The sequence below is a fragment of the Scardinius erythrophthalmus genome, assembly GCF_964197995.2.
Source record: "Scardinius erythrophthalmus genome assembly, chromosome: 10".
NCBI lineage: Eukaryota > Metazoa > Chordata > Actinopteri > Cypriniformes > Leuciscidae > Scardinius > Scardinius erythrophthalmus.
In genome coordinates this window covers 6,541,133-6,552,591 of record NC_138230.1, presented here as the reverse complement: position 1 = coordinate 6,552,591, position 11,459 = coordinate 6,541,133, and the positions used below count along the sequence as shown (strand labels likewise).

General features: G+C 43.4%; 1 protein-coding gene across 1 annotated transcript in view; it reads left to right on the top strand.

Moving 5' to 3' along the window:
- Positions 1–7,221: 7,221 nt before the first annotated feature.
- Positions 7,222–11,459, top strand: part of LOC308696837 (uncharacterized protein) — a gene marked incomplete at both ends in the record, with an annotated part of 57,032 nt that continues 52,794 nt past the window's right edge. Inside the window, 2 exons of the mRNA XM_081375741.1 lie at positions 7,222–7,322; positions 7,819–9,585. Of these exons, the coding sequence (XP_081231867.1) occupies positions 7,222–7,322; positions 7,819–9,585 (1,868 nt within the window). The remainder of the gene's footprint in view (positions 7,323–7,818; positions 9,586–11,459) is intronic.

Sequence of the window (11,459 nt, the reverse complement as noted above, 5' to 3'; positions counted from 1 at the left end):
ACAATTACTATATCATTGACTTTCGCATTTCTCTTTGTCTTGTGCCATTTCTGTCTTTGTTGTAAACTCAGTAGGTACTCCTTTTTCCATCTGTGCCAAAATTCATTGGCAAGGTATTGGACTCTACGCCACCTCTTGCGGAGGTAAAGGTCTTCCTTTACAAAGTTTCCAGGTGGAGGCAAGATGATTGAGGACTTCATTGTCAGAAGCAGGTTGGGCGTAAGAGGCTGGGGACCTGTTGGGTCGCTGAGTAAATGTGCTGTCATAGGTCGGCTGTTTATGATTGCCATCACTTCATAAAGATAGGTCCGTAAGGATGAACTGTCGAGTGTTCGGGATGACTGATCCAGTATGGATGTTAACACACTTCTGATTGTCCGGATTTGCCTTTCCCAAACTCCGCCCATATGGCTAGCAGAGGGAGGGTTCATGACAAACTCGCAGCCTAGTTGTTTAAGGCATTCTTGATCCATTTCCTTTACTGCTTTCAGGAATTCACACCTCGCTCCAACAAAATTGGTGCCCTGATCTGATTGAAGTTGACGAACGTTTCCACGTAGGGCAATGAAGGCACGAAGTGAGTTGATGAATGCATCGGTTGATAGATCATCAAGTAACTCTATGTGCACTGCACGAGAACACAAGCATGTGAACAATAGTCCATAACGTTTCAGCTCTTTTCGACCTTCTTTGATGTAAAATGGACCAAAACAATCCATCCCACAATACGTGAAGGGAGGAGTTGTCTCCATTCTTTCACGCGTCAGGTCTGCCATTCTCTGCTCTTCTGTGTGACGTCTAAACCTTCTGCACTTGACGCAGTGGTAGATGACTGAGGACACAGCTTGACTACATCCAAGGATCCAGATACCATTTGATCTCAACTCATTTATGGTCATGCCACGCCCCTGATGTTGCACTTGTCTGTGATAGTGATCGATCAGTAACCTTGTTATGTGAATGTTTTTTGGTAAAATGACTGGATGTTTGATGTGTGGATGCATGGCAGCATGCTCTAATCGACCTCCCACTCTAAGAATGCCCCTGTGGTCCAAGAAGGGATTAAGTCGGTACAGCCTGCTGGTTTTGTCTTTGGTCATCTCCCTTTGTGACTCAAGAACATTGATCTCTTTGGAGAAGACTTCCCTTTGTACAATGAGCATGATGGTAAGCTCTGCATCCTGTCTTTCCTCGAGACTTGTGGCTTCATTGGTTCTCTGTATTGTACCCTTAAACTCCTTGAGAAATCTTTGGAGTTTTGCAATTGCTTTCACTAGTCTTGTCCAGCTTGAAAACTTAAGGAAGCGATTAGTGAAAGAATCTGTTGTGGTTGAGGTCTGGTGCACAATGACCTTGCGCACTTCTGGATCTTTGGCATCAAGTTCGCTCACCTTAACCTCACCGCTTGGAAGCTCTTCCTGCCAGAGAAAATCTGGACCACTAAACCAATTGGAAGCAATGAGCTCCTTTGCTTTAAGCCCTCGTGACGCATGGTCAGCGGGATTGTCTTCTGACATCACGTATTTCCACTGGGTTGGGTTTGTACTTTCCTTGATGCGCTGTATGCGGTTAGCTACGTAGATATGAAACCATTTTGCGTCATTGTTGATGTATCCTAGGACGACGTTTGAATCTGTCCAGAAGAACTCTTGGGTGTCTTCAAGCTCCAATTCTCCTCTGAGCATGTCACTTGTGCGTACTGCTACAACTGCTGCGGACAGCTCGAGTCTTGGCACAGTGGTTACCTTTGTGGGGGATACTCTGGCCTTGGCCATGACTAGGACGCAGTGTATCTGTCCTGTTGTGCTGGTTGCTCTTAGATAAGTACAGACTCCATACCCTGTGACACTTGCGTCTGAAAAATGGTGGACTTCATACTTGTGAACTGTTTTGAAATCAACTGGTAGGTAGCATCGCTCAATCTTGACATTGGCTAAGTTCTGTAGATCCAAAAGCCAGGACTCCCACCGTGGCCTTAGTTCACTTGACAGTGGCTCATCCCAGTCGATCTTCTCACGGCACATTTGTTGAAGTATTTGTTTCCCGAGTAGGACGAAAGGCGCCACAAAGCCAAGTGGATCGAAGATAGAGGCAACTGTGGACAAAACTCCTCTTCTGGAGAGAGGGCGCTCATTCACGACTACTCGAAACTGGAAATGGTCTGAAGAGACACACCATTTGACGCCTAGAGCTCTCTCAATCTGTTGTTCGCCAAGAGCTAGGTCTTGTTTCATTACTGTCTCTGCACAGTCTTCCTTTGGGAGGGATGCCAATACTTGTTGGCTGTTTGATATGAACTTATGAAGTCGCAACTTGCCTGTATTGCAGAGTTGTCTTACTTCATTTACCAACTGGATAGCCTCTTCTTCTGAGTGGACACTTATTAGGCCATCATCCACATAGAAGTTTCTCTCAATGAAACGGATTGTGGCATCACTGAAATGACCTTGCCCTTGAGCTGCAATGTACTTGAGGCCGTAGTTTGCGCAGCCGGGTGACGAAGCGGCTCCAAACAAATGAACACTCATACGGTAGACGGAGGGGTTGGAGTAGAAGCTTCCCTTATCCCACCACAGAAATCGGAAGTAGTCTTGATCTTCTGGCTTGACATGGAATTGATGAAACATGCGTTCTATGTCGCACATAACCGCTACTTGACCCTTACGAAACCGACATAGAACACCTACCAAGCTGTTGGTCAACTCTGGCCCAGTAAGCAGAAAGTCATTTAATGACACACCTTCGTACTTTGCCGAGCAGTCGAACACGACTCTTATTTTTCCAGGTTTCTGGGGGTGGTAGACCCCATGGTGAGGGATGTACCAGGAGGGGCTTTTGTCCAGGTGTCAAATGGAATCTTTTCTGCATCTCCACGTGTTATTGTTTCATTCATGAATGTTGTGTAGTCTTTGTGGTATTGCATGTCTTTCTCAAATCTTTTCTTTAGACATTTGAGTCTGTGTTCGGCACAGATTTTATTGTCTGGTAGATTTGGTCTGTCCTTCTTAAAGGGCAAGGGCAATTCGCAGTGACTATTTGCTTTCATTTTCACTCCTTCCTCCATTATGGAAATTAAACGCAGATCCTCTTGGGAGAAGTGAGAGTCCTCCACGCGGCGTTCATTGAAATCGGACTCCAGTACTTTGATCACATCTAGTGGTGTGACTAGCTCTTTGACTTGTGTACGACAGACGTACATGACTTCATTTGGTAAGGAGGTTGGTGACTGAACAGAAGGTGTCACTTCTTTGACTATAACTCTGTGGCTGCTTCCTATAGCGTCACCATAGTCCACACAGGGATCAGTACCGCCGACTATAGTCCAACCAAGGTCTGTTCTCTGAGCGAATGGTTCATTGTCCTTCCCCGACACCACTTCTCTGGGTATCAGAGCTTGCGAACAGTTGTACCCTATAAGCAGGCCGACATCACACTCTATCATGGGAGCGATCTCTTCAGCAAGATGCTCTAGGTGAGGCCATGCTCTTGCTATCTTAGGTGTGGGAATATGACTTAGATTGGCAGGGATAAAGTCTCTTGTGTATGTCGTTGGGAGAGGGATTCTCTTAGATGTGTAGAAGCCTCTGACTTGTAGCCCAAATAGCTTTTGACTTGGAATGACTGTGTCCCTGGATGACAGGGTAGAAAGTTTCAACTGCACTTGTTTCTTTTCTGTGACTAAAGCGTCCGCCTTTTCTTGAAGAACAAATGTGGTGTCGCTCTGACTGTCCAGAAGGGCATAGACAAGAACCTCGTGTTCTGAATCGCTTGTTGTGGATAACCAAACTGGAATGATTGTGGATGTGAGATCACTGTTAGTGTTTTGTACAACACGGTTGGATATTGCCTTGTTTGGTATTTCTGTACTTGATTGTTTGGTTTCCCTTGTGTCCTTTTGTTCTTTGTCAGAATCCTTTGTCCTTTTGACTTCCTTGTCACGTTCCTGATGTAAGCATGTTGGATGTTTTCCTTTGCATGTGTTACAAATACTTCTCCTTTCACATTTCTTTGAATGGTGTCCAGGGCTGAGACATCCAAAGCACAAGCCCTTTGTTTGTACAAACTTGACTCGTTCAGTAATTGACTTGTCCATGAACTTTCTGCAAACATGAATTCCATGGTTTGGCCTTTCACAGAAGATACACATCTTAATGTCTGGTTTCTCTTCTGAGCTGCTTGCAAGCACCTTTGCACCAACACTTCTGGTCTTTGGGGTCTTTGTTTTTTCAGAGTCACTTGCCTTTAGTGCATGAAGCGACGTTACTGGATTGCACGCTATCTTGGCCTCTCTTGTGACGAAGTCGACAAAGTTGCTGAATGTTGGAAATGACCCGCTTTCCTCTTGAATCTCAATGACTTTTCTATTCCATCTTGCTGTCAACCAATCAGGAAGCTTGCTGAGCATTTTCTGGTTTTCGCTGCAGTCGTTGAGAACTTCAAGATTTTTAATCTGGAACATTGCTGCTTCACAGCCTCTGAGAAAGTCTGAGAACTCTCGTAGTTCAGCACAGTCCTTTGGTCCTATCCTTGGCCACGATGTGAGCTTATCCCTGAAGGCTTTGGCGATTACAAATGAGCTTCCATACCTTTCCTCCAGAATGTCCCATGCTGCAAGATACGCTGTGTCCGTCCCCAACAGAAAATAGCTCTCAATTGCTTTTCTTGCTGATCCACCAATATATTTGCGGAGATAGTAGAGCTTTTCATTTACTGGGATGTTCTTCCGGTCTATCAGGGTTTGAAAGGACATTTTCCAATCTTTGTATTTGAGTGGGTCTCCAATGAAGACTGAAGGTTCTGGTACTGGTAAACGGCTTATGTTGATTGACTCTGCTAACGCTCTGGCTAATGCAGTAGTGCTATCTTCTTGTGTAGCATTGGTTGCATGTTGCCGGCTTGTGGCCTCTTGTGGCACAGTGCGTTGTTGCAGGTTAGCAGTGGGTTGTGCAAGGTGAAATTCAGGCAAACTAACCAGGTAAGATGCAGCTTTCTTAGGCTTAGACTTACTGTGTAGAAGGTCTGATATTTCTTCATCTGAAGTTGATTCTTGTTCGTAAACTTTCAGACGTGCTTTGGCGGCTTCCATTTTCTTGACAGTTTCAAAGCGCTCTATCTGCCTTCGCTTTTCTTCTAATATCTTTTGTTTTTCAGCATTTTCTGCTTCTTGTTGTGCAAGTCTTTTTCTGTTTTCAGCTTCAAGATTTTCAAGTTCCCTTTGCTCACGCTGCATTTCTTGCATCACTTTCAAGGTGGCTTCAATTGCAGCCAGTTCTGCTGCTGCTTCTTGTTTCTTCGCAGATGACTTACTCGAATGACTTGAATGTGTGATTCTTTCTTCATGTAGAGCTTGGCCCTTTTCAGTAAGCTTTTTGGTTCTTTGGCTTTTTCTCAAAGCATCTTCTTCAGCTGCTTGACTTGTATTTGCCTCTTGCTGTGGACTTGAGTCTACAGTTTCTTCATCGGGGCTTGCTTGCTCCTGCAACTTCACAGCTTCGCTTCCTTGGACTTCAGGCTCAGACATTTCACTACTTGAGCTGATGTATGTGTATTGACTTAAGGTCAAATAACTTGTGTGTTTGTAAGGTTGCCTAAATTATTGTAATGAACTATGGGATATAATACTTTTAACTGTAAATATTAACTCTGTTAGAATTAACTTAAAAATGTGTAAACACCTTAATGCAAATTATGAACTGTTTTCACCTTGTATGAAATAAAGAAATGGCCTTCAATGTAAAAAAAAAACAATATGACTTGCCCTTTAAAATGCCTTAGTGCACCTTTAACTTAGCAAATAACTTGTGATTAGATTTGCAATTAGTTTGTAATAATCACCTTACAAAGAAATAAACATACACTTAAACTTAAACTTGAATTGCAGAAACATACACTTCAACCTCTTTTAGCACTTTAGAGTCCCTTTAAAGTTAGCAGGATTAAACTACTTCTTAACATTTAACTTGTTTAAATGTGTTACTTCTTTGTAGCTTGACCCCACGACACTTCTGGACTCCGGTTGCCACTTGTCGGGTTTTCCGTGCACGCAGTTCGTGTTGTCTTTGATGCTCGTGAGCGTAGTTAACGATGTAACGAGCTGCTCGTTAATGGCTCCGTTGCAACAGGCACCGCTCTCTTCTCCTCCAGCACAAAGCAGGCTGAGTTCTGACTGTTACTCCCCTCGAGTTTTAATAAAGGCTCAAGTCGTTCCTGGGTTTTAACGGGCATTTATTTGGTGACAGAATCTTCAAACATGTCTTGACATGTTCCTTTATTGCCATATATTACCATATTGCCGTCAGAACTGGTATAAATAAAACACAGAAAGCATAAATTAACCTTAAATTCGTGACATACTTGCAGACAATAAACGAAATTACAGAAAACAAATAAATAAAACAAATTTATGCCATGTAAAATAATATCTTAATTGGTTTGTTACAAACACAGTCGTGTAATACAAATAAATGACAAAGACAGAAAATATACCTCATTGGCCGCATGATCCCGAGAGGGTAAACTTAGATGAGGAATACATCTTCAAACTTCACATACACAACTTATATGGAAACTTTTAAATCTTCTTGGGGCTTTTAGACCGCAGGCTCGCAAACTGAAGCACATTTCTCTCTCTCTGCTCTTAGCGAGTGCACCCATGCAGCGTCCCCATAGCAACAAACTATATTACCACACGGAACAAAAAATAAGTTCCCTCCTTTTTACACAAAGTTTTTAAACAAAAAGAAATAAACATGAAATTATTATTTATTGGCCATGAGACATCTTTATTTAAATCATATGATTTTTAACCTTATATATTTATATATATATATTTTAACTGTGAACCATATTTAAGTGAAATATATGAGTTGCCTTTGACGACAGCTACAATTATAGTAACACTGTCACAGGTGCTGGGATAAAAAGGGACCTAAGAGCAGATTAGCAGATCACTCAATTTATTGTCCAAAAAGCAAAGAAAACAAACAAAGCAGCCGAGCCACCAAGCGAAGGGCGGGACAGAGGTAAAATCCAAGGGGCAGGCAGGGGTCAAAACCAGAGGCTGATCCACAGCCCCCGGGGTAGAGCCAAGGCAATAGTCCAAAACAAGAGACGAAGATCGAAACCAGGTGAGCAAGCCGTAACAGGATTGAGTACAGGGACTAGGCAAATCAGAGGGAAAAAAACAAGATTACATAAACAGACAAGGCATGTAAGCTAAGCATGACTCAAACAAGACTGGTTAAACCAAGACACACTGACAGTGAGGCAAAGAAAGAGAGAAGCAGAAGTAGTGGAGAAAATCAATGCAAAATAGGAGACAGGTGTGTGTGTGTGTGTGTGTGTGTGTGTGTGCGTGCGTGCGTGCGTGCGTGCGTGCGTGCGCGTGCGTGCGTGCGTGTGTGTGTGTGTAAGGAGAGCGAGCACTGATTAGAATGTGGTGCAGCTGTGATGGCAGAATGACAGAATCTGACAACCAAGACACAAAACAAACACAACAGAAAGGCTGATGATCAACCCAGAGTCCTGACAAATGATCCAAGGGAAGCAGGTCCACTGTATAGTTTACTGCATTAGTTGAGAGGTTTTTCCCTACAAATTTTACATGTATCTTAAATATTTCCAGATTTATTTGAATTGAGAACAGAATCAAATAATGAAATCTATATCAATATCCAATTCCTAGAGGCTTGGGCAAACTGCCAAAGAACAGTTTTACTGATATATAGACCAACAGCACTGTTGCTTGTGTGATATTGTCTAATTATTTAATTAGAGAGTGTTGTTATTTTAATCTGTCAATCTTTCACTGGTCCAAAGCAGATTCAAATCAGATCTGCTGAAGAAGTTTCAGTGTCTGTATGAAGGAACAGCAAAGCAGGGAAACCCAACACTCCTGAATGAGATCTACACAGAGCTCTACATCACAGAGAGTGAAAGTGGACAGATCAATAACGAGCATGAGGTGAGACAGATTGAGACACAATCCAGGAGAGCAGCAACAGAGGACACACCGATCAAATGCAATGATATCTTTAGACCTTTACCTGGACAAGACAAACCCATCCGAACTGTGCTGACAAAGGGAGTCGCTGGCATTGGGAAAACAGTCTCTGTGCAGAAGTTCATTGTGGACTGGGCTGAAGGGAAAGAGAATCAGGACGTCCAGCTCATATTTCCACTTCCTTTCAGAGAGCTCAACTTGATTAAGGACAAAACACTCAGTCTTTCAGATCTTCTTAATGTATTTTTCCCTGAAACAAAAAAAAAAGAAATATCCAGTGGTGAATATAAAGTGTTGCTCATCTTTGATGGTCTGGATGAGTGTCGTCTGTCTCTAAACTTTAAGAGCGAAGTGAAACTGTGTAATATATCTGAATCAGCCTCAGTGGACGAGCTGCTGATGAACCTCATTGAGGGGAATCTGCTTCCCTCTGCTCTCATCTGGATCACCTCCAGACCAGCAGCAGCGGATCTCGTCCCCTCTGAGTGTGTCCATCGAGTGACAGAGGTACGAGGCTTCAGTGACACACAGAAGGAGGAATACTTCAGGAAGAGAATCAGTGATCAGAGTCTGGCTGATACAATCATCACACACCTGAAGTCCTCGAGGAGCCTCCACATCATGTGCCACATCCCAGTGTTCTGCTGGATCTCAGCCACTGTTCTAGAGGAGATGTTGAGTGAAGCAGAGAGAGGAGAGATTCCCAAGACTCTCGCACAAATGTACACACACTTCCTAATCATTCAGACCAACATCAAACATGAGAAGGACTATGAGAAGAGAGTGAAAGATGAAGACATGATTCTCAAACTGGGGAAACTGGCTTTCCAGCAGCTTGTGAAAGGCAACCTGATCTTCTATGAGGAAGACCTGAGAGAGTGTGGCATTGATGTGACAGAAGCATCAGTGTACTCAGGATTGTGCACTCAGATCTTCAGAGAGGAGTTGGGATTGTATCAGGGGAAAGTCTTCTGCTTTATTCATCTGAGCATCCAGGAACATCTAGCAGCTCTATATGCACACATTCACTTTACAAATGAGAACAGAAATGTGTTTGACAAACCCAAACAAGGTTTATTTTCTAAAATCTTAAACCAGAAGAAATATTCATTATCTAAGCTGCATCAGAGAGCTGTGGATGAGGCTTTACAGAGTAAGAATGGACACCTGGACCTTTTCCTGCGTTTCCTTCTGGGTCTCTCATTGGAGTCCAATCAGACTCTCTTACGAGAACTACTGACACAGACTGGAAGATGCTCCTACAACAAAGAGAAAACAGTTCAGAAGATCAAACAGAAGATCAGGAAGAATCACTCTCCAGAGAGATCCATCAATCTGTTCCACTGTCTGAATGAACTGGGTGATGATTCTCTGATGCAGGAGATTCAACGTTATCTGACATCTGGAGAAATAGGAAGAACCAAACTCTCCTCTTCACAGTGGTCAGCTCTGGCTTATGTGTTGCTGACATCAGAGCAGAAGATGGATGTTTTTGATCTAAAACAGTTTATTGGAGCCCAAAATACAGCAGGTGAAGCTCTTCAGAAGCTGATGCCTGTGGTTAAAGAATCCAGATCAATTCAGTAAGTCACTCTGACAACAATCATTACACTAATAAAACATGATCATATTTATGATTTTAGCATGTGTTTTCTAACCAAAGCAATACTGTAATAGGATAAACTCATATCTTAGGTAACCCTTTACAATAACAGTACATGAATAATCATATCCTTATACCAGAATCAATAGTTATTTCAACATGAACTCATGATTAGCGAAGATATGAACTAATCATGAACCAATTAAGCAGTGGCGGCTGGTGATGGAAAAATTAGGGGGGGCTGAGGTACAATGTGGTTTTAAAATTTTTATTTTAAAAATTAAACAGTTGCTGCTGATTGTTTATTACATTAACACCAAAGTAACGGCTCAAAAACAAATAGCATCTAATGTAATTATTAAAGTATGAATTTAGAATTGTAGAATTCCTTGTAGATTTCAAATATTGTTCTTTCAAAGACAGAAAGATGTGCCAATTTGAGATTCATTGGAAACCAAGTCATACAAGGTGAACTTCTAATTGCTGTAATTTTCATGAATTACAGTGAGTGCACAGAGTCAATATTCAATGAACACAAAGAGTTAAATAGTCGCTGTTATTACATGGAGTAACTACTAGATGAAGAAGACTGTACATTAATTGGAATGGTGAGCAAGTCAATAAAAAATGCTATACATGGTCTTCAGTGTTCACATGCGACAATCATGAATCTTATGCTACAGCAAACCACCTGTAAGGCAGACAAAAAAAAAAAAAAAAAAATCTAAATCCTCCAAGCACTCAGCATCTCTGCTCCTCCAGAGACACAACAGCATCTCCTCTGCTCCTCCAGAGACACAATGCTGAGTGCTTGGAGGAGCAGAGGAGATGCTGCGTGCTTGGAGGAGCAGAGGAGATGCTGAGTGCTTGGAGGAGCAGAGGAGATGCTGAGTGCTTGGAGGAGTAGTGGAGATGCTGAGTGATTGGAGGAGTAGTGGAGATGCTGAGTGCTTGGAGGAGTAGTGGAGATGCTGTTGTGCTTGGAGGAGCAGAGGAGATGCTGAGTGCTTGGAGGAGTAGTGGAGATGCTGTTGTGCTTGGAGGAGCAGAGGAGATGCTGAGTGCTTGGAGGAGTAGTGGAGATGCTGTTGTGCTCGGAGGAGCAGAGGAGATGCTGTTGTGCTTGGAGTAGTAGTGGAGATGCTGAGTGCTTGGAGGAGCAGAGGAGATGCTGTTGTGCTTTGAGGAGTAGTGGAGATGCGGTTGTGCTTGGAGGAGCAGATGAGATGCTGAGTGCTTGGAGGAGTAGTGGAGATGCTGTTGTGCTCGGAGGAGCAGAGGAGATGCTGTTGTGCTTGGAGGAGTAGTGGAGATGCGGTTGTGCTTGGAGGAGCAGATGAGATGCTGAGTGCTTGGAGGAGGAGTGGAGATGCTGTTGTGCTAGGAGGAGCAGAGGAGATGCTGAGTGCTTGGAGGAGTAGTGGAGATGATGTTGTGCTTGGAGGAGCAGAGGAGATGCTGAGTGCTTGGAGGAGTAGTGGATATGCTGAGTGCTTGGAGGAGTAGTGGAGATGCTGAGTGCTTGGAGGAGATGCTGTTGTGCTTGGAGGAGTAGTGGAGATGCTGTTGTGCTTGGAGGAGCAGAGGAGATGCTGTTGTGCTTGGAGGAGCAGAGGAGATGCTGAGTGCTTGGAGGAGCAGTGGAGATGCTGTTGTGCTTGGAGGAGCAGAGGAGATGCTGTTGTGCTTGGAGGAGCAGAGGAGATGCTGAGTGCTTGGAGGAGAAGAGGAGATGTTGAGTGATTGGAGGAGCAGTGGAGATGCTGTTGTGCTTGGAGGAGCAGAGGAGATGCTGAGTGCTAGGAGGAGCAGAGGAGATGCTGAGTGCTTGGAGGAGTAGTGGAGATGCTGTTG